Source organism: Melampsora larici-populina (genome assembly GCF_000204055.1).
Source record: "Melampsora larici-populina 98AG31 unplaced genomic scaffold MELLAscaffold_9, whole genome shotgun sequence".
NCBI classification, from domain to species: domain Eukaryota; kingdom Fungi; phylum Basidiomycota; class Pucciniomycetes; order Pucciniales; family Melampsoraceae; genus Melampsora; species Melampsora laricis-populina.
The window spans coordinates 1493225-1516234 of NW_006768773.1; the positions used below are offsets into that span (position 1 = coordinate 1493225).

At 42.2% G+C, this 23010-nt stretch overlaps 6 protein-coding genes across 6 annotated transcripts; 4 read left to right on the top strand and 2 right to left on the bottom strand.

The window, feature by feature from the left end:
- Window positions 1-45: 45 nt before the first annotated feature.
- MELLADRAFT_96426 (uncharacterized protein) lies at window positions 46-1004 on the top strand (the record flags this gene model as incomplete). The annotated part of the gene is made up of 3 exons (XM_007407450.1): window positions 46-437; window positions 521-820; window positions 899-1004. 3 exons carry the CDS (start codon window positions 46-48, stop codon window positions 1002-1004), a joined length of 798 nt encoding a protein of 265 aa, XP_007407512.1.
- Window positions 1005-6244: 5240 nt separating this feature from the next.
- On the bottom strand, window positions 6245-6964 carry MELLADRAFT_61412 (uncharacterized protein; the record flags this gene model as incomplete). Its single annotated transcript, XM_007407524.1, has 2 exons — window positions 6245-6828; window positions 6898-6964. The coding sequence occupies 2 exons, from the start codon at window positions 6962-6964 to the stop codon at window positions 6245-6247; spliced, it is 651 nt and encodes a 216-aa protein (XP_007407586.1).
- Window positions 6965-8689: 1725 nt separating this feature from the next.
- Window positions 8690-10400, top strand: MELLADRAFT_96427 (uncharacterized protein; the record flags this gene model as incomplete). The annotated part of the gene is made up of 5 exons (XM_007407451.1): window positions 8690-8792; window positions 8885-9332; window positions 9373-9754; window positions 9812-10180; window positions 10251-10400. 5 exons carry the CDS (start codon window positions 8690-8692, stop codon window positions 10398-10400), a joined length of 1452 nt encoding a protein of 483 aa, XP_007407513.1.
- Window positions 10401-10958: 558 nt separating this feature from the next.
- On the top strand, window positions 10959-12250 carry MELLADRAFT_96428 (uncharacterized protein; the record flags this gene model as incomplete). Its single annotated transcript, XM_007407452.1, has 2 exons — window positions 10959-11139; window positions 11196-12250. The coding sequence occupies 2 exons, from the start codon at window positions 10959-10961 to the stop codon at window positions 12248-12250; spliced, it is 1236 nt and encodes a 411-aa protein (XP_007407514.1).
- Window positions 12251-13786: 1536 nt separating this feature from the next.
- Window positions 13787-14421, bottom strand: MELLADRAFT_55451 (uncharacterized protein; the record flags this gene model as incomplete). The annotated part of the gene is made up of 2 exons (XM_007407523.1): window positions 13787-14334; window positions 14398-14421. One exon carries the CDS (start codon window positions 14179-14181, stop codon window positions 13966-13968), a length of 216 nt encoding a protein of 71 aa, XP_007407585.1.
- A 1721-nt stretch (window positions 14422-16142) lies between these two features.
- MELLADRAFT_115841 (uncharacterized protein) lies at window positions 16143-17236 on the top strand (the record flags this gene model as incomplete). Its single annotated transcript, XM_007407453.1, has 2 exons — window positions 16143-17027; window positions 17222-17236. The coding sequence occupies 2 exons, from the start codon at window positions 16287-16289 to the stop codon at window positions 17234-17236; spliced, it is 756 nt and encodes a 251-aa protein (XP_007407515.1).
- Between the last annotated feature and the right edge of the window lie 5774 nt (window positions 17237-23010).

The window sequence follows — 23010 nt, forward strand, 5'->3', positions numbered from 1 at the left end:
AGTTTTAAACTCGTCAACTTCAAGTCTTTTTTTACAAATCACATCATGTCTTCAACTGTTTCTTCCAACGTCATCGATTCTTCTTCAGATGTCTTAGCTCCTACCACACGTCTTCATATCTCAACCCTTGCTGTCAGTTCAGCAGCGGCAGGATCAATCCTCGAAGTAGTCATGTCTACTCGCGGAAGCGCTGAACGTGAACCCGTCTCGATCCCTTTGACTGCTCACCCGGGTGTCAAGGATGGCAAAGATCAGTGCATGAAGTGTGGCGTGTTTGGGCACCGTACATTTCAATGCGCTCAATTCTCATATTCAGCCGAACCGATCCCAGACTGGCGCCGTACAACTAACGGTAAGATATACAGTGTAAAGGCCTTACTTGGTATGCATCCTTACTGCAAGTGGACTGTAGACATGGTTTTGGAAGAATCCTCGAGGTAAGTGTCTTTGCTATATCTACATCTCAACATCAAAGATTTCTCACTCAAATCTTACCCGGTCAAAACCTTTATGATAATAGCCCATCAGCCACGCCCACCCCTGTCCCTACGAGTGTCGCATCCAAACCTGATAATAGCCCATCAGCCACACCCACCCCTGTCCCTGCGAGTGTCGCATCCAAACCTTCAAATGACGATTCGACCAAATTGGATATCCAATCGATGTTTTTTCAAATGGGTCGTTCGGCCAGGTCCGAGTACATTGGTTGTCCAACCCCCACCCCTCCGGCTACCTCGTCTTCACCATCATCTCTCCACCAAGCTTTCAATCCGTTCGTGACCTCATGGAACGATTGGTTCAAATTATGGAATGGGAACCCGTAAGTGGTTCTCTTGTATCAATCAAATTTTCAGATCACGATCTAAATAAAAGAACTGTCTTCTCTTTATGTAGCAAGCAACAGGATCACTGCTGCTGCCGCTGCCATAAGCGAACGTCTTACAGGTCGGATCCACATGACCGTCACCGTCGGGCGGAATCCTGTCCTATCGAGGAGTGATTGAATCAAGAATGTTCATGTCCTCTCTTGATATCCCATTGGCAAATCAAGATAATCAAACGTTACGTTACAGATAGTTACAAGTGATAGCAGTATTTCTTTATTATTATACAATTCAGTAGTCAATGGAAATGATACAAATTTACCTTTACTTTATACCACAATACAAGATGTGGGCAGATTCAGATTCCTCCAAGTTGTCGTGATTGATTGTAGTTTCTTTTTTTCTATTTCTTTCATGCTTGCTTTACTCCACGATACAAGATGTGGCCGGATTCTTATATGTTCTTTTTCTATTTCTTTCATCCTTGCTTTACTCCACAATACACGATGTGGTCTGATTCTTATATGTTCTCTTTGTACTACTAGGTACGTGATTTGTGAGCAAACATTCCAATGTTTCGTTCTTGTGGGTAAAGTTATGAGTTATGATGTTGTACTACATATATGTTTATAGTGATAGTGATAGTGATACACGATACTACACACCATGCAAATCAAAAATTCGATGTTGTCTTTCGCAGGCTCTTTGAGCTACCAGCGCACGTAATTATTACGTGTAGTGAGGCTGCGCTAATATCAATCAAATCAGGAGGAAAAGAGCTATCATGAAGGCGGTTTGATATTGCCGTTGGCGAGTATGTAGTCTATGAGCTAAAGCGCCCTGCAAGAATAACGAACACCGGTGATAACGAAGGAACTTCTCTCAAAACAAAAAACCAACCTATAAGAGTACCCACTTTGAGTACGGTTAATTGTATCGTTTCGGTTTTCTTTGTTACTCATCATTATCTCTCAGTACCATTCTTGAAAATAACATGTAGGTCATCATTTATCGTGACTTGTACAAGTTAGATGATGCATGTATCACAGAACAATCGATTTTGTGCAAATCAATTAAATATCTTTCAAGGAAGTCATGAAAAATCAATAATATGGAGATTGCTGTTATTACATGAATAGTCTTTATTATAAAAACACAATTGGTTTCTGATTTGTTCATCTGTCGGATTAAAAAGCCTCTATGTACACATCAATTTCTTTTTTTTTGTTCACGGTGTGCTCTTGAAACAGACAAAGCTTCATATGCTTCCCTGATCTGATAACAGAGAGACAAGATGAAAGGAACAAAATGTTTCAAAAAGGACCGGAAATCTGGAGTAGCAAATAAATGGATACTCACTTGCTGGAAGGCAAGGGCGTCCCCACCCTTGTCCGGATGGAAGATCAAACTACATCGCCTATAGGCCTTTTTGATTGCAATTTTGTCGGCCGTATGTGAAAGACCTAAGCGCTGAAATTGCAGAAAAACAGTTGCAGTGAGAAATTTGTGTGGGTAGTGTCGCAAAAAGCAGAGGAATTACTTCGTAAAAGTCAAGTTTCTTCATGGTGAAGCAGTTGTTTTCGTGATTTCCACCAGGTTTTGGTTTGGTCGCACGCGCATGGACCCTAGCCAGCCAAAGGAAGTGTTGATGGCGTTGGTCGATGTATAGATAGTGAATTGGACTCCATAATCTTTTTAAAGTATTGTGGACATCTTGAAGCTGGCCGAGAGAGAGCAAGGCCTCCGCCAAAAGCAGGTGAATCTTAACCAATTCGTCTTTCATACTTTCTCCAATACCAGTGCATTTTTTTTCCTCCGTTCGACGTACTGCATTCCTCAAGAGGACCACAGCATTCTGCGGCTGTCCCTCAAAAAGATATTGAGTGCCATAATTATAAATAAGTTTCAAAGATTCCAAAGATTCTCTTTGATCGTCTGTTTGCAGGACGCTCCGATCTTTCTCCTTGGTCAACATGAATTTAGGTACATCAGCTAATCCTGCATATTTAGGCATGAAAGTCTGATCGATCAGATTGTACTGACTTGTTGATGAGATATCAGGGTCAGCTGGGTTCGTACCTCAAGATACAGTCGCGATAAATCCTTGAAAAGTGGATGTGTAACTTCAATCGTCAGTAGCCTATTAGGACGCCAAACATCCTCAAGGACTTCGTGAGCCGTTTCCGCTTTCTTCAGGTTCAAGTAGCACTGGGTGAGATTAAGGCAAACTTGAACCATATTGGTATCGGGGTACCCTGGAATGCTCTTGGACTTTTGCTCACGATGGAGACACAAGAGCAAACCAAAGCGATGGGCAGCTAGCAGAAAGTTGCGGTCGTTATATGCTCCTGATGCTTGAACATGTAGAGGAGGAAACATTTGTGCTTCCTGCGGAGAAGCTCATGGGTTATTTGCCTTTCCTGAAGTCAAAATACATGCGGGACAAACTGACCGTTGAATTTTCCTTGTAACGCTTGCTTGGATAGCAGGGATCTGCATCACAAGCATCTGGTTTGAGGTTGTCTGGTTCAGTAGGTTCGGCCTGCCGCTTTTTTGATTTAGATAAAACCGCCGGCGAAATTGGGGGACCTCCCACAGAGTCATGCGAATCGAATCCGGTGGAGATGTCCATGTTTGAAAGGTGGATATCCAAAGCGTTATGAGGTTTAGCATCGTCACAAACTGGTACTTATAGGAAATTATCGTGATACACTTGTCGCCAGTATTGACACAGGTGAGTATTGAGGTGATACACACTGATTGGAATCGTTGAGACGCACTGATCAGTGAATGTTGATCAATGCGCAGCATCAGACCAGTCACATAGGGCGAGAGATACAATCAGAAGAGTTGATAGGTTTTTTGAGACTGTTCAGCGTATACCAGTATGGTGATCTGAGCCTCAATACCTTAGGGCCAGTTAAGCTAAGAAGGGTCGCTAAGAAGGGTCGGGCTGACACCCATAAACCTTTGTTCTTTAGCTGATTCGTACATGAGTGATATCGAGAAGTTGAGGAGTCATTGATGGAGCCGTCTGACTTTTGCCTTTCAACGTTTAAGTTGGTTAGCATCATGCGGACGAGAAGAAAGGTAGAAGATGATAAGGCTGATCCCAATTGACTGATCATGGGGGTTACCTGAGTGTGTTCAACCAAAATAGCTTGAGGTTGCTTTTGATATATTGTTTTTACCGGAGATGTATATAAGTCATCTAGCGGTGACTCAAGAACGACCCACCATCTCCGCCAGATATCCTCATTCACAACATGTCCAACCAGCTCAATTCCTCGTTCACTGAGCCTCAGAAACCTCTCTTGGATCTATCAGACGATACTCGAAATATCGGTCATGTTATCCATGACAGAACGCCTAACTTTCCACGGCTCCTTCGTTGCTTCGTCCACCACCTCCTGCGAATACTATCTACGCTCATAACTTTCTCCTTCAGATTTTTCTCCCACCCCTTCATCCTCCTCCCCGCCTCTTTCCTTTGCATATCTTTGACCGGTTTGGCCCTCGCGTCTACAGCATCCAACCTCGTTATCAACTGCTTCTCGAATCACGTGTTTCAACTTATCTCCCTTGTAACCCCTTCATTCGGTCCCATAACATACTTCTACTGCACCGTCCTCGCCGGCCCATATTTTTGTCCACAAACCGTCAATCCACCAGAAACGACAGTGTCCCAGCTCACCCGATCCATATCAAGAAATGTGATGGTTGCATCCGACATCTTTGACTCTATCATGGTGCTTGGAAATCCTTACGACCTAGCGTTTCATCAAGGCGAAATTCTAGAACTTGCCCTTGCCATTGAGTACTCCACAAAGGTTGACCACAGGGATGCCCTAGCGCAGCGGCTGTGGGAGCTATCTGAGCTGACTAGCAAAGTGAAAGATGAAGTGATCAGTCTCAACGGTTGCGGAATCAACACATTTTCGTTTTTGGCCCATGAAGTCCGTTTTCTTCACCTCGTCCCTTTGTACCCATAAACATCACTGATATGATATTTCATGATCCGTATCTTAGTACTCAAGGATCGAAGAACTGATTGAGCATGTTCAATCTGGTCATCCGACGTACACAACCCAAACCGTCTCTCACAACCTCGATATCCTGTTTGGTCATCTCTCGTCCGACCTTTCTCGGCTTCTTTCGCAGATTGAGGGGGCCATCCCGCTCGTTTCCCGGGCAGCTGACCTCGGGACCCGGCTGGCTCGTCAGCTATCTGAAGAACATCAAAAGTTGATCACGACCAGACAATCTACACCACTCTGGAGGAAGCTTCTGGACCACCACAGCAAGAGCGCGATGCAGCTGAAGCACGATATTGCCCTTACCTCTGGAAGCATCGATCGCTTGGTACGAACCTGGAGGCAACTCGAGATTCTTAGGACTCAATTGGTGGCCTATCGTAATCATGTTACTGGTTTCAAGGTGCGCTGGTTCCTTTTTGCTGTGAGAAATTTGAGTCCTGATTAGTATCTCGGTTTTGCGGTAACTTCACAGGCATCGTTTGGCGCATTGCACGTTGCTGATCATCAATTGTCAGCTGAAGATGAAGTCCGAGCCATGAGACATATAATAGGTCGCCTCCGAGATACAGTAACAGCCTCGAAAGAAAAGACATGGAACACGGGCAAGCAATCACTGGACTGAGGATCTTCTTGTGTCTTGGAGTGGGTAGTTTCCAGGGATCAGGTTGAAGAAAAATAGAAGATTACATACTTTTGTTTTATCCATAATGTATATATGTATCTGTTATTCTCTATTTAGTTTCATTTTCTCATAGAAATTATTATCACCTTTCTTCCTTGAAAATACGGGTACTGCCTGGATCCCTTCATCTGGAACCATGAAGTCATTGGCTATCTGTCAACATCCACACGAGAAGGGGTGGCGCGAGCTTTTTCTTGACAGGCAAAAATGTGATCTTCAACTTTACGCAAACTCACTTTTACGCGTAAAAATACAGCATCCCCTTGAAAAATATAAACAATCACATCATTATTCACAAGGGAAAATAAACATACACCACGCAAGAGTAAAAAAAGATTGACAATTTATATGAACAGAATATATACAAAGAAAAAGGAGTTGGGACAAAGCGACAGCCTTTTGATTCCGCGCAAGAGAGTGTGAGTTTCAGAATAGATATACATCTGTATACTCAGCCCGGTCAAATATGATATTAATGGGCGTCGCTGTGACTAAATACGTAAGGTCATTCAGCACATCATATATCACGCATAAATTAAATCAGGAATAGATAATGAGGGGAAGAACTCCGGCGTACCCGTGAGTTGTTCACCAAAATCCTCGTTGTTATGTATGAGATTTGCCAACGGAATCATCGATGTTTTGACGTTTATTGATGGACGTTGCTGTGAATAAACACGCAAGGTTAGTCAGCACATATATCACACACAAATCAAAACAGGAATACATGTATGTAATGAGGGGAAGAAGTCTGATATACCCTCAAGTTTTTCGTCAAAATCTTCAAGTCTCTGGCGTTTCAGCGAAGCACTTTCAGGCTCAATTACATCTCCTTGCGCAATAGGCCCAGGCGGGTTTGGATCAGCGGTTGTTAGAAGGGCACCGACGTGAGGATGGTACGACTCGTCTGCCCCCGGCGTGAGCTCAGATGCGATAGTATAACTTAAAAAGGACGGCATAGGGTAAGGATCAGGTGGATATGATCTGTAAGTGATCTCGTGACTGATTATTATGGATGAATTGGTTGATCGCGTTTCTGAAGTCCCAGAATTTGAAGTCGCATCCGCAATCGAGATACTGTCTGGGTTATGCTGACTTATGCTAGTAGAGCCATATATGTCATCATTTATAGTGGCAGCCGCGTTCGTAGCTTCATCGGAACTTGGTATGTCAAGGGTATCGTGAATTGGGAAGTCGACATTGACTTCGTAGGCTGACTCTAAGTCCGAATGAGCTGGGTAGGTATAGCATGGTCCACTCCTGCGAACTCGACAACCCTTCATTACTAAATTAGAAAGATACAGAGGGTCAGTCCAATATCTGACCAGGATGTTCACAAAAGAAACCAACTTACGAGCCCATTCTTGCGCCTTCCTTAGACGCTTACTGAGAGAGCCAAACAGATGCGCGAGGGTATTCATTCCCGAAGCGATATGTAAGAAGCAAAACAAGACTAGAAATATGATATAAAACAAATATCAAAAAAAATCGTGCAAGGGTAAGAGAGGGTGAAGAAGAGAGGAGGGAGAATTCAGCCTAGACAGAACAAACAAGATGACGAGAATGCAAGGCACATCCCTATAAGTTAATTTGACCAGATTGACAAAACGCGAATTGACAAAAAGAGTCTTTACCCTCAAAGGGATTTGTACCTTCAATTAAGAGCGTAACGATAAAAGGGGGTCTGCATACTCTTATCAAGTGTTTTTATCTATGATATTCTTCCGGAATGTATATGGAAGAAACGTGGGCCCGCGGTGTGGAAATAAACAAAGCTTAGCCATTATCCTTTTGAACACTGAAGAATCTGTAGAACAAGATTGTGAGTTGACCTGGGGGTGACTTCATGTCAGTTGTATCTACTCAACTCAAGGGTGACCACGTTATTGACGATCGATAGAATTTTGATCCAGGAGCGTGGTCGAAGTGGAACTAACCCAACATCTTCAGACAAGGAAGCGGGGCTATCCAGCCCAGAGATAGCATGATCTTCCCGAAAATCTTTGTCGTTTGGTTGTGGAACAAGTTACGATGGATGTTGGATCACTCCCGTGTGCTCGTGAAGAACTGGTGTATGTACATATGTATGCACGCGGAGTGCTGCCGCGGAGCGGCACGCACGAAACAAGGATTTTAAATCAGAGAGGAGAGAAAATCGGATAAGACACGAACTATTCAAAATTCTAAACCCACTACCACACTTTTTAATGACATTCTCCATTTCTTCACCTTCTTTCAGGAATCAAGGTTATCCGATCATACCTACCAACATGAGATCAATTCCCAACGCGCCACCGAGTTGAGCATCTGGGTTCTACGTTATCTTAGACTTGGACGATATTATGTTGCGGCAGAGAATCTCTTAACTTTTATGTATCCAACAATCCAATTGCCTCAACAAAGACGAGATTTCCAAAATCCAATTCGCAAAAGATAAGGCTCAAGCTCTGGTTCAAGAACAGGTGACCGATCTACGAACAGCCTATCAAACAATGGAGGCGACTAAGATGGAATTACGGCAAGAGCTTACCAGTCTGTTTCACACGGCTTCAAAAAACCGGAAGACAACTTCAGAGGCTATGATGTATGATATATGCTACTCGCTTTGCCCGGCTGATAATAGATCTTTGGACTGAGCTGATACAAAAACCTGCCGCGTGAATAATCGAAGGGATGTCGGTAATTGTTCTACTAGCCACTCATTTAATGTATCACCAGGACCAAAAACGTGTCACCTTTGGTGTGACGAACGAACCTCACGACACGACGCAGATAGCGAAACATGAATTTCCGTGTTTTCTCTCTTTTGTCCCAATACAATGGGGAAAATATCAACCATAAACCACGCCCTCTCAGCTCGACTCATCTACTTCCATCATTTCCCTTTCCTCTTTATATTTGGTCCTTTTGTATCCTAGAGTAAGTTCTTTGTTGTTACCCTTGCTCCACCTTGGGGTAGAAAACAGGGCCGCACTTAGGTTGACGTACTCTCGGAGTGTGTACATGGATACCTTTCAAGTACAAAATGTTGATCATACATAAGCGCGCCCAAGCTTGTGCATTGAACCTCATGACTGAGCCTTGTTAGGTGTTGTTGCGTGCTGATCATGCTGAACCAACCAGCTTAGTTTGATTGCTGATCCATCATGGCCCCGCGCCTGAGAATTTGTTTAAACTTTCAAGAAGTGCAACAAGAAAGGAGTTTACGCGAAGAAACAGGGCGGGCTCAAGCTCAGGGTATTTTGGAAGGTATTTCTGTTTAAATCCGCGCCACTCTTGATATCTTCTGTCTTCAATCTGATATCCTTTTCCGATGATCATGACCTCTACCACAAACGCAGAGTCTTCTTTTCTGACCCAAACTTCCAAAACTTTCTCGGACCCGATGCAGGTCCCAGCCAACATCACGCATGTCAATTCTTCATTTCCAAGCCCCACGTTCAAACCTTTCTGCGATGAGCTACACATCCCCTCCATCACCTTTGAGGATTTCCTAAACGACCCGGAAAAGATTCCACAGCTACCCGGGTACGAGGAAGAGTCAGATCCCGAACACTCTATACACAGTGAGGAACACCTCGAATCGCCTCAACAGATCTGTTCAGTTTTGTATTCTTCATCACCTAAAGACGCTCAAGACCTGAAGCAAGGAGCTTCTGAAGCGCAGGTCTGGCCTAAGAAATCTTTGCAGAGCTCGTTGTCTCCAGGCGCATGGCATATATGGACACCGGCATCCAGATTTTTCGCAGGGGGTATATTAATCTTGAATATGTTTTTGTGTCTTTACATGTAAGGAAGTTGCTTGATGCACCCCTTTTCTCTGAATAAGCAAGCTTCATCTACTAAATACGTTTGTTAATGTCCTTGATTACAGATTAGCACCAAACACGATCCCATGGCATCGTGAAACTCATTTGCTGACAAGGCTAAGGCAAGGTATGGACTCGGACGAGATCACCTCTGTTCAGCATACTTCCGAAAATATTGTCAAATCAATGAAAGAGCTATGCCTCGAGATGGACCGTCAAGCAATTGACACACTCCCCTTACAAGAAATTTCAAGCTTACTGCGACTTCAACCAAACTTAAGGGGTTCTTTTGAGACTTCAGTGATCCTCTGGGATCTTTCAGATGCTGTCAATTTGGTCGGTGACAAGTTGCGTCAGCTACATGGTAAAGGGCACACCGAGATGGGGTTGCTCACGCAAGAGGTTGGTAAATTACCTGTCCCTTCCGTTTCTTCTACTTCAACTGATATTCTTTTCTAGTCTAAGGTGCTCTTGAACCAGCCACATCTTCCAAGTAAATTACAAATTCCTCAAGAAATGCTTGATCAAACTTTATACATCTTTACTCTTCTCCAAAATATTGCCAACTCGATAATTAAGGAGATTCGGTTGACAACAGAAGCCAATCAGGTCGCAAAGCAAAACCTTTCCGGAATTGAAAGGACTCTACGTGCAAGTCTCAATTCCTGGAGCATCTCGTATTTCTCTGGAAGCTCGAAATATCGTGCATCAGGCCTCCTCCTGAATTCAATCAGGTTAGCAATAACCCACACCGGAGAAATTGCAACATATCTACAGAAGGTTAGGCGTATGATCCAGCTCTACCACGACAACGCTCAATCCTGGCTAGTAAGTACATACAAGCACTTTTCAAGGATGAATCTATATCCATTTCAGTTCACTAACTTCTGGCAAACAGGATATGGCTCAAAGACGAAACGAACCCTTCAGGAACTCGGTTGATGGAAGTGCTATGCAGTGCCTTCTCTTGTTGAATACACTTGATGAACACATATGGAACGGACAAGTAGAGAAACCCCTCTTAGGCACCACTAGGAATCCAGTATGATATGAGTCACATAGCATTTGCGTACCTGATCAAGTGTTTAAACTTGATTGGCTACTATAAGCAGTCTGATTGTCTTTTTTCTTTCCTTTCTCATCTGACTACGTTCTACTCCTTATCATTAGAGTATCCTTGTATTTTTCATTCTGATAGTTTTTAAATTTGTTTTTGAAGTTGCCGTTAATAAGGTGCTGTGTTTACTTTTGGATTTACACAAGTCTTCCGGCGCACATTGTGAGATGTGTAAAAGTCCATATGGAGAAGATCCAGATGAACCTTCGTGCTAAACCACACCAAATTGGGATTGGGCAGACTGATGCAAATAAGAGTGCAACACCAATCAAGCACCCTTTTGTAGGCCCCGTGTCACTGAAATTGCGTCAGCGGACACTGACTCGCGTTGATCTTAGTTAAGCTCACTTCCACTACGGGCAAAGATAAGATTTATCATAATAAGTCGAAGGACTCTGAAGTTGGCACCTAAGCACACGCCACAATATTTGTCGTCCGACCACGCCCAATTCGGTGGCAGATTTCAAACCACAGCTTACTTAGATCACTATGCCCAACCAGAGCACCAGCCACCGCCCCTCTCGCAGTCACATCCGCGGCGAGGAAAGGGACTTCTACGGACATGGTATTGGTAAAAAGTGGGGTCTTATGGTCAAGCTTGTGATCGCCCGATCAATACGCCGATGGTATTTCATTGTCTTCTGCGCCTTGGTGTTATGGTTCTTCCGAAGTAAGCATTTTATGAGATTACTTCTTTGTTAGTATACTTACCTGGTCCTGAGTTAGACTATTCGGCGAAGTGTCATATCACCAACAAGAAATTGACTGAATTAGAAGCTGAAGTCCAATATATCCGAGAAGGCAACATACCAGGGGATACTTCCAAAACGTTGAACATCATGAATGAAAAACTAATCGAACTGGGGAATCAAGTCCGACGTATACAAGAAACAGAAAACCTCCACCCCGTGTTAAACGAGTTGCGCATGACGGAAAAGAAAGTAGTTGACTTGGAAACGCAGGTCCAATACCTCCAAGCGGTTCACAACTCCTGGATCTCTGCCATCTCAACAGTCCCCGACAACATCGGCTCATGGAACGACAAAACGACGCTTCAAGTACCTGGTCAAATCGCCCAGCTATCGCAAACCCCTGAGCCGGAATTCCACGACTCCACCCAGGACATCATCAAAGATACGATGATGAAAATCGGTCGGGCATTGCAAATGATTGAACATTTCAAAACGGTTGCGCAGGACGCATTGAAGACATGCACCAAGGACAAGGATGGTCGTCGTGATTTTGCATTTCTACAAACCGGGGGTTCGGTGATCGCTAGCCTTACATCGAAATCAATAAGTCTTAACAGTAGTTTACCCGACCACCTCAAGTCCCCAAGAAGCTGGAGAACTCTGTTTGACTCCCTCATGAGTGGACGCCCCTCGGTGACGCTACCTGATATTGTTTTGATTGGCAATGGGTCAATTGGTGCGTGCTGGGCCTTCAGTGGCTCAAAGGGACAAATAGGTATTGCCCTAAGTGACCCCATCAACATCTCTGGCGTCACAGTTGAGCATATTGGAAAAGAGTTGGCTGAAGATAGTATAAATGTAGCCCCTAAAGATTTCGAGCTTTGGGGTCTGGTTGAGGGCAAAGATAGACATTCCGAATTTTTTTTATTTAGTGGCTTTTATGATACATCAAAACCTTCAGTCTCTCAGACCTTTGAATTTACGCCAACAAAAGAAGTTTACAAAAAGGTCATCTTCAAGATCAATTCAAACCATGGCAACCAACATTATACATGTATTTATCGTGTGAGGATCCATGGAGTTGTGTGACTCGAGCTGCGTGATTAGTGGTCAGCTCATTAATCTCACTTCCAATTTTTCAACAGCTGATTGAATGACTCCTATTTGGTATCAGGTGGCAGCCGCTGCTTTCCGTTTGTCATACTTACATCCTCAAGCCCTATTGTCAGTTTGTTTTCAGAGTAGAATCTTCATTCCTGCATGGCATGTCATACAAACGACATACAGTACAGAAAGATGATGTTCCATAAGTATAGAGTTTGAAATGAACCTCCATCAACATCTTCACTTGTGAACCTGTTATCAATCTGACTTACCATTTAGCATGTATTGCTTCAGTTTCAGAGATTATTACTAGAAACTGTTGTTTTGATTTTGGTCTGGTTAAGTAGCTGGCAGTAAATATTTGCTTGGTTATGTTGGTCATCATTGAAATTTTAGTAAAGGACTTATACATCTTGCTCTGAGACCTGTTGTCTTTGTCTCGTACATCAAACTCTCAGGGCTCAATGTTTCGAAATATTTCAAGACGATAAAGAACATTACCATGAATGGTATGCGTTTCTACATTGTATAGTCAATCAAGAAAAATGGAAGCGGGTTAACTTATTCTGTAGTCATTACCTCAGATCGTCTCTCAATTAGTTGTGATTCTAGGTTTTCATGATACTCAGAGGCCCGTTTGGGCACAGCCAGCTAGGCTGAAGGAGCAGAGGGTGCTGGTGCGAATTCATTTCAGGATGTAGATGTCTAGTAGCTAATACAAAGCCACTGATCTCACGCTTTATTGACTGGGATTACTTCGGATGGGAGAAGGCGACAGAAAGTTGTGGGATTGAGTCGCACCAAGGAATGTGATGTTGAATCGCAGTTAGATCAAGCGAGTTGACGATTCCCTCGGATGGTTTTCCGGCGATTCAATCGATTAATTCGCATGGAGGGTTGAGTCACATACAGGCGCAGCGAAGCTGAATCGCGCGAGGATCACGTCGCGTTGTGCTGATGCGATCTTGTATCGGTTGAGGATGAGCTCACGCTGAGTTGACGCGATGTGAAATCGCATTTGAGTCAAATCACAAACAAGTATGCGATATCACAGGTTGCATCGCGTGAAATCTGTGCGATGTCACATCGCACAGGCTTTTCATCGCCTGGCACATGTGCGATGTCACATCGCATCTCACCCTGCGACGTGAACGCGCATACCACGATGCGACCCAATTTTGTTGGAGGTGATTTGTATATACTTGTTGTTATTTAGGCACTTTCCAATCAATGAATCAGTCTTCTTCTACGTCGTATCTCTTACACTCCACTCCAATAATTAATGAAATTGGAACTGATAACAGAGCAAAGAGGTCGAGCTTATGCTTATAAAGTCCTTCTTATATAACAAGATGTTATATATAAGATGAACTTTGTACAAATCAAATTATTTCATGTTTGTTCATAACTCGCAAAAGTGACAACATACACAAAAAATATCTACAGTTAAAATTTTTTTATGGAACAATAAACAGAGTCACAAGCAGGTAGGCTTTATACACATCTCAACCAAACAAACTTAACAGATGAGAAAAGGCAAACGAGTGACTGGAAAATAAAAAAAATACAAGGGAAAAACATCTCGACCAAACAAATTTAACAGATGAGAAGGCAAACGAGTGACTGGAAAATAAAAAAAATAAAAGGGAAACCAGTGACAGGAAAAACTATGAGGGAAACAACTGAGCATCTACTGATAGTTAGTCCTCCTGTGGACCAAATTTGCCCCATATGTGGTGCACAAGATTGTCGCGTAGAGAGACATGATTAGCTTTTGCGCGAAAGGCTCGCCCTTGCATGAAACACTCAAAAGTCGCAGCCGGTTGAGGAAGACGAGGTGGAGGAGGTACCGGGGGATCAAAGATGTCTACGTCGTTAGCCCCTCGAGGTTCTTGGGCCTGGTCCTCGACGATCATGTTGTGCAGTATGATGCAACAATTCATGATCAATGACAATGTAGACGGTTGCCACATTCGAGCAGGACCTTTGATAATTGCAAAACGTGCTTGCAAGACCCCAAACGCGCGCTCTACGTCCTTTCAAACGGATTCTTGCATTTTCGCAAAAAGCTACAGGAAAAACAAGAGTCAGAAACGTGTAATAGAATGATTTGTGGGACAAATGAACCTTACGTTAGCTCTGGGATCTTGTGCACAAGTGAAAGTCTTGATGAGGGTAGCCCAATCCGGATAGATACCGTCAGCGAGGTAGTAACCAGTGGTGTACTCCTGGCCATTTACTGTGTACCGGCAGGGGTGAGCAGTACCCAAAGATAGGTCCTGAAATAGATTGGATCGCTCGAGAACATTGATATCGTTTAGACTACCAGGTAGACCAAAAAACGAATGCCACATCCAGAGGTTGTGACTCGCCACGGCCTCAAGAACCAATGTCGGAGAGCCTTCCTTGCCAGTGTAATGGCCCTTCAACGCCCGCGGGCAGTTCTTCCACTCCCAGTGCATGCAATCGAGGGAACCGAGCATGCCTGGAAATCCACGGTCAGCGTTTTCGGCAAGGATAGTCTTCAAGTCGTCAGGGGTAGGTTTACGTTGATATTCTTCCTTGTAAGCAACGATCACTCCGAGGCAAAAGCGTTTAAGGGTTTCGATGGCCGTAGATTCCCCAATACGTAGATACTCGTCTTGGGCATCGGCCGATGAGCCGTACGCAAGTTGCCGAATAGCAGCGGCACACTTCTGGAATGGGGATAGACCCAGTTTACCTTAGTACATACAGACATACAATACAAATGATAACAGTCAAGGTCAATAATTGGCTTTTCGAATCAGAAAGAATCCAAAAACAAAAAAGAAATTACCTAGAGCGTCTCTTCTCTGCGTGAAGTAGGGGTCCCCCTCACCTAGCTTGTTCATTATACGAATAAACAACCGACGACTCATTCGAAACCGACGCCGGAACAGCAATTCCCCATAAACTGGGGTGAGATTGAAGTAGTCCCTTAAAAGGCCAAAGTTACCAGTGACACAGTCTCGGGCTAGATTGGGGGATTTTCCGGGATAAGATCCACCAGGACCTCGTGGAATATGTAAGGTAGCGAGATAGTCCAGGATGTCTTGGTTGTGCACTCCAAGGACAGCAATGAGTTCTGAGGAGAGACCCGCGATGACTACGAATTGTGCGATGAAGGATGGATGAATAAAATACTCAGGGGGCATTGTGATGAAATAGAACGTAGATATAAAGCAATGGCGTTGAAGAGATTTAGAAAGGTATTGAATAATAACAATTGGACACAGGATCAGATGAAACAAGAGTGAAGACAGGAGGCAAGGAAGGAAACAAACGCAAGTTAGCCAGCTCTTATCAAGATCAAGAGCGGACAACGGTGTATTTACCTGTTTGTTTGTACTATGCACAACATTTTCATATATATTTACTTTCCCTTATCACCGCGACCGATCACTAACCAAGCAATGACTATCTGGATGCTCGTTTGGTTCAGAGTTTGGCATCTTGGGCATCTTGGCCAAGGGTTGGAACTCAAAATGAGTCAAAGAATTATACCGCATGTGCGCGGTGGAGGAAACGAAGCTGAATAGACAATACAGCTGTCATTACGTTTTCAGATTGCTTTTTTTGGGTCTGTATTCGGTTTACAGACCAGGTCCGCGGTGGAGATGCTCTTAGATATGCAGATGATGATTCGGATGGTATGAATGAACAGACTACGCTCTGCTTTTGATGAAGAAGTGAAGAGAAAGAAATGACGAAAAGAGACTGAAGGGGATTGTAGAATTGAGAGAGAATTGAGATTTATGAAGAATGAAATTGAAATTTGAATTAAAATAAAAGTGCTCGTGCTCGTGCTTGTGCTTGTCTAGGCTTGTCTAGTGCATCTTTTAAATAAAGTAAGACAGATTGATTGAGTTAAGACTTGAATTAATCGAATTGATAGATCAACTAACAACACTGACTAGAACAACCATCAAGACTTCAATCAGCAGCCTAAAGCTACATAATCGATTTCAGAGAAAGAAATCAAGAAAGAAATCAAGAAAGAATGCCAATAAACCTTCGAATTGGATCAAGTTGGTCGACTCATTCGATTTTAAAAAGAAAAGATAAAAACAAATCAAACAAATCTAACTCAAACCATCATCAAGATCACAATCAAATCATCAGAGAAGAAGAAGAAGAAGAAGAAGAACAACAACAACAACAACAACAACAACAACAAGAACACTCATTATCATCACTTCATATAGCCAATCAATTCAATCAGACTCATTCAAATTCAAATTATCATCATTTACATCCTACACCACCTTTACCTAATCGACCTACTTCAAATCTTCATCAACAATCCTTCAACAATCTAAATGATTCTTCTTCAAATTCAAACTTACCTTCTTTACAACCATTCTCTCCTGAATATACAATTGCTATCTTACATATTCAAAACATTAGTTCGGCTATCAAAACTACCATCGAATCTAGATTAACTTCAACTGGTTTCAAATTCACTTCTCAACTTACTATAAACCTTTCGGAAGATCATCAAGATCATCTGATAAACGATCTGAGTCCAATCGCTAAATCTGGTTTTCAAAGTGGTTTAAATTTGATTTATCTTTTAAACAGAGCTAGAGCTATACAAGTTTGGAAAGATTTAGTGGGTCAATCTAATTTCATTCCTACTACAAATCATTCATCGGATTCTACTCCTACTACTATCTCAAGACCTGGTTCTTTATCTTCAATGTTTGGTAAAGATGTCATTTGGGCTGCTGAAAATTTAGAGGTAGTCTATGAATTGATTTGTAAGTTTTGGTCAAAAGAAGATTATAAATTTAACCCTCAATTCATTCAACTTCAACAACAACAATCAAGATCTCAATCTCATCATTCTTTACCTCAATTCCATTCGTTTCATTCGTCTTCTGCTTTGAATCTCAATCCTCATTTACATTCATCTCCCATTCAACTTTCTTCAAGCGAGAATGGACTTGAAGATCCTACAGCAAAACCAAAGAAAAGAGTCTTCAAATTCAGTCATCAAGTTTCTGATGGTCCACCTGATATCGTCTCAAAGGGTATGTGTCTTCAAAAAACCTTTTCTTTGAGCTCCGTGAATTCGTTGGATCTGACCTATATCAAACTCATTTCATTCTTCTACAATTTGTAATTATGCGTACGCCTTTCTGAACTTGATCATCCGAGAACTATGCCGAATGAACAAAGTCGCCTTCCATAGTTTAATGAGACATCTTGAAGGATACCTTGAGGATACAAAGAACGTCACGGTCATGGAACAAATCATGATCTTTCTTTTTGTTGTTGGAAACGCTGGCTCGAACGCTCTCGCCTCAGAGAGGTTTCAACATTCTGGAGAAACGATCTCACGATATTACAATAAAGTCCTCTTAGCTCTTGAGGATCTAGAGGCTCGCTTGATTGTCCAGCCAAATCCAGGAGCTCCAGTCCCACAATCAATCAGCAGCACTCCATTACTGTATCCATGGTTTCAAGGTTGCGTTGGAGCTATTGACGGAACCCACATTCAAGCCATCGTTCCAGAGGCCGACCAGGCTCTGTACCGTAATCACAAAGGAACATTCAGTCAGAATGTCCTGGCTGCCTGCGACTTCGAAGGCAACTTCACTTTCATCCTCGCAGGATTTGAAGGAAGAGCGCACGATAGTCGTGTTCTTCAGGTGGCACGCCGAGATGGACGCTTCCTAGTCCCACCAGGTACGTCAATGTTTCAATACATCATCATTAGAAAGCTTATAATGACAATGTACATATGTATTTAGGTCGATACTACCTTGCTGATGCTGGATACACCAACCAAGAAGGGTTCTTGGCCCCTTACCGAGGCACCCGCTACCATCTCAAACAATGGAGTATCGGTGGACGTCGCCCTTGAGACTACAAAGAGCTGTACAACTTACGACATTTGGGTCTACGCAATGCAATCGAACGGATGTTTGGAGTTCTTAAAATCCGATTTAATACACTTGTACACATGCGAAGATTCCCGGTTCAAAGACAAGGGGCTCTTGTGGTGGCTCTAGCAGTCCTTCATAATATCATCCGGAAAAGCGGCGAAGACTTCTTTTTTGAAGAGTTTGATTGACAAGAAAGAGAGAGACAACTTACTTGGGATGAAGCTCAAGTGGTGGCTTACCGTGCACCAACAGCTGAGGAGCAGGCTAACGCTGCTGCTGATCGTGATGTTTTAGCTAAGGCAATGTGGGATGATTATGTGATACATCCTCATCGTCGTTAGGAAAAGTCCAATGTAATAGTTCACTAAAACCCTTATTTTGTAATTTCAGACTTCGAAAACAAACATAGCTTTTCAAAAACAAAAAATAGCACATTTAGAGCCATCATAACTTTTGTAAAACAAACATAACTTTAAAGAACAATAACTTTTAAAAAACCATAACTTTTGTAAACAATCACTTTTGTAAAACAATTAGCTTTGAAGGAAAGAATGTTCTTGAGGATTGATCCATCTGAATTCCTGGTAATTGATAATATATTGATGATTATAATTTTGCAAGAGCTTTGGGGATTGATGAAATTCAACTATGAATGAACCGTAACTTTTGGTAAAAGAAAGCAGTGTCAGTAAGGATAGTTTTCAAACAACATTATGTCAGAAGAGTTGGAAACATTTGAAAAGAATACCTTTATATAGCTTGTTGATTTTTCTTCTTGAGTTCAGCAATTGCCTCTAGCAACCATTCAAAGCAAATATCGTCGTCTAACTCTAAAAAGAACTGGGCGTCCGCTTCATTTCGTAAAATCTTGGCTGCAGCAATGCGATCTGATGTCAATGGGAAATGTCCTTGATTACCTGCTCTGAAGCGTTCCATAGCTGCAGGTTGATATCGCTGAGGAGGTGGAGGGTGGAGAGCCTCTCTCTTGATTCGAGCTGCTTCGACAAGCGCATCGGCTCAGGCATTGGCTCGGGTATCCTTTTGGTCTTCTTTTTTGATTAAAGCTTGAGCCTTGAGGGCCGAGTTTTCAGTGACTAGCTTGAGTGAGGTTGCCAGATTGACTGGTGGCTTGTAAGAACCACTTGGCTTGGATGTTGATACCAGAGCTGGTTTGGGAACATGAGCTGATGAAGTGAAGGGATTTTTTGAAGTCGAAGCACCCTTTTGATCAACCTTTGAGGTCTCTAATCGATTGATTGTATTAGATCTAGGTGGTGGTTTAGAGGTGATGGCCGAGTCAGAAGGTCTTGGTGGGAGTGGTGGTGGGAGTGGAAGATCCGGAAGATCCGGAAGATCAGCATCCTCGACTTCATAGGGATCAGCTGTGATGGAGGAGCAAGGAATATAAGCAGTGATAGTTTGAAATTAAGGATGAAGAGAAGGGCACGTACCTGCTAAGTCAATGACTTTGCCTTTCCCTTTCTCACCTCCATCAACAGGCTCGTCCTCGCTGTTGTCAAGTGCTTCCTCTGAGGCTGTTAATGAATACTTGCGCTTTCTTTTTTGAGTACTGGTTCCAGTCCGATTAGCACCAGAAATCGGAGTTGAACCTAAAAGAGCATGCATTTCGTCATAATATTGAAAGCCATGTTCCTTGAATATCTGGGATCCTTTGTGTCCCTGTGATGTATTGTGATACGAATAAACAATCAAAAATGGAAATGAAAAGATTTGAGTGGAGTTGAGATGACCTACAGGAATCCAACCCTTCCAGAAGTCTTCGTCTCCATCAACAGTATTTTTTGCTTGACTCCAGCCCAATCCTGAACCTTCTTTAAGTTCGCGCATGAGAGTATAATGTCGCTTGAGCTGTAACAAAGCATGCAAAGACTAGATATGAGCAGTTGAAAAAGTGAAATAGAGCGATATGAAAGGACTTACTGTAGCATAATGGTTCTTGAGTTGACCAATGTTAAGGTTAATTCCAAATGTATCATTCAGGTCGGTCTCAGCCTTAGACCAAACAGAAGGTGGGAAGTTGTTATCAGATGAGTCATTGTCTCAATTGCCATCTAGAAGGGAGTCAAGTAGAGAGGCAGTTTGAGCTTCAGTCCACTTGGCTTGAGGCTTGGGAGCTTGAGAGCTTGTCTTTGGTCGACCCATTGATAGAGTGATTGATGTAGAGTCTTTTGAATCTGAAAGGTGAGGTGTAGGAGTCAATTTGTCCAGTTCTTTCAGGGTCAAGGAGATCGATTGAGATGAAATCAGTTCAAGGGAAATAGACATTAGATGAGACACGGTGGGATGGGCTTGAATCTTATCAATCCCCATCCCAAAACCATCAGGTTAACCGTGAGGAGCTGGGGAGGTGGCAGCCTGAATCTTATCAGTGCGCTCCGATTCCCCAGCTTGAGGGATAGACTGCCAGATTGAAGAAAGTGAAGTAGTTGAGATGAAAAAGATCTCCTTTAATTACCCTTGAGTGGAATCAAAATGAGAGGTGTAGAAAGGAAGTCGAGTGTTGATAGGGTTGAATCCAAAGGTGAGTGGTGAAAGGGTTGGATTGGTTGAATCGAAAGGTGAGTGGTGAAAGGGTTGGATTGGTTGAATCAAAAGGCGAGTGGTGAGATTTGAAAAAAAAAAGACAAGTACAAATTTAGCCAAGGGAGGACCGATGGACGGGTCAAGAGGTAAATTTGGTTGGGGGAAGGAGGTGATTTAATGGATTAATGCACCTTTTGAACAAAATAATTGACTGTAGAGTCGATTATTTTTTAGTGCATTATTGGTGCATTTTGCACTGCAGACATTATTCGGGTTCCCCAAGTGGGCAGGGAAAAATGATTGGGAGTATGATTTGTCATAAAATGGTCTATCACTCCACACCTGAGCCATAACACCCACACTACATATGTGTAGCAGGCTCAGTGAATATGTGGTTATCATGTACATACAGTTCTGCTCAGTTATCTGCTCATCAGGACAAGTTATTCATATGTAATACATGCTGTAACTTCTTTCAGATTGAAAAAAGCTTCCAAAAGATTGACTACATACACTGACTCAATGTTTTGGTGTGATCTCATCAACTCAACTGCATGTAACACACTTTCTGTTACTAAGACATAGCTTCAACAATATTGCCTGAGCAGCTACAGAATTATATGTAGTGAATTTTTGGGAAAAAAATTTCAAAGTCAAAAAAGTTACATGTGGTATAACATGTGATTTATTTATTCTGATGGGCAAAAAACTGAGCAGACCTGTATGTACATGATAGACAACTATTGACTTAGCTTGCTGCACATATGTAGTGTGGGTGAAATGGCCCAGGTGTGCAGTATTAGATTCTTTTATGAAAAACTATACTATTAATCATTTTCCTCTGCCAAATTGGGGAAGTTGAATGATGTTTACAGTGTTGGGTAGTTTAAATCAATTAAAATTTTGCATTAAAACCTAGCCAAAGAGGTTTTTTTTAATGTGCATTAAATTAAAAATTTAATCCAATTTTCAGTTTAAGGTACATTAAAATGCACCAGCCAAACGTAGCCTTAGTCAATCAGCCCAAATCATCCAAGAGTCTAAATATGATCAGCATTTGTAGGAACCTCATTAGCAAATTTATCTGCTATAAGAACTAAAGAAACACCTACCAAAAGATTGAATGGGCATCTCATTTACAATACCCAGATTCAACTATCACTTTTTTAGAAAATATCAACCAAAACTAAAGTCAACTATATCTACTTGAATCAGCTTTGTCCTACTATGAAATCTTTACTTTAGATCTCCATTTGTACTTAGGCCACTCCTTCAGATATTTTTCTCTATTTCTTTTTCCATCATTGTTACTAGGATGTTGAAGATTGTTTAATTAAGACTATCCAACTAAAGTTCCTTTATATTGATTTATGTTTTGATAAATTCTTTTATCAAAACAACACTAAAGCATCACCTAAGTTTAGCACATATTCATCTTGGAAGATAGTAGTAGTGAGTGCACTTTGACTATAAATGCCAGCGGTATTCATCTAAAGCCTAAGACAACAGTAGCTAACAACTATTGTTTCCTACTTGCAAACTTACCTATGAAGAATCTGAAATAAAAATAAATTTTGTGAGTATAACTCAGCCTGGATCTTCACTTTTTACCCTCTATCTGAAGTCCCAAGTTGACAGCTCTTCTCAAATCTAGTGCTAATCTTGCAGCCTAGAAAAACTTACAAATTGTGAAGATCACTATCTCTTGGCTTGTTATGTTTTCAAACTTGTTCCCATCATTCATTGTGTTCCTGACTGGCCCTACAAAATCCACCATCACACAAGTTGAAAGCAATGATCAAGTGTTTTGTGATGTCTTACAAGAAGAGAACCTTCTGTATCCAGATGAACTTTTAGATGGAATTTAATAGTCTCAAGTAAGACACACTTTCCAATATCTTTCAGACAATAATGTGACTCCAAAGGCTTCCAAAGAAATGACCTCAACTGGCCTCAAGGTGACAAGGACTGGCATTCCAATACTTATAAGGCATCCCTCAAATCAGCCACAATTCCATAAATTGCACCTCATTCTGGAGACTGTGAGATTTTGCAGGTGCAGGAGAGCTTCCTATACATGTCACCCCAAAGATGATTCCTGCAATTGGAGATGGATACCACCTACATACTAGTGAACAAGGAAAGGGAAACTGTCTTTTTGTATCACACATTGGGAATCGGATGATAGACCCCACAGCTTATCTCCAACCTAAGCATACCATATATCAAGACAAATCATCCTCCCAACCAGGTTCAGAGAACCTGCTGCAAATTAATGAGATAGAGATC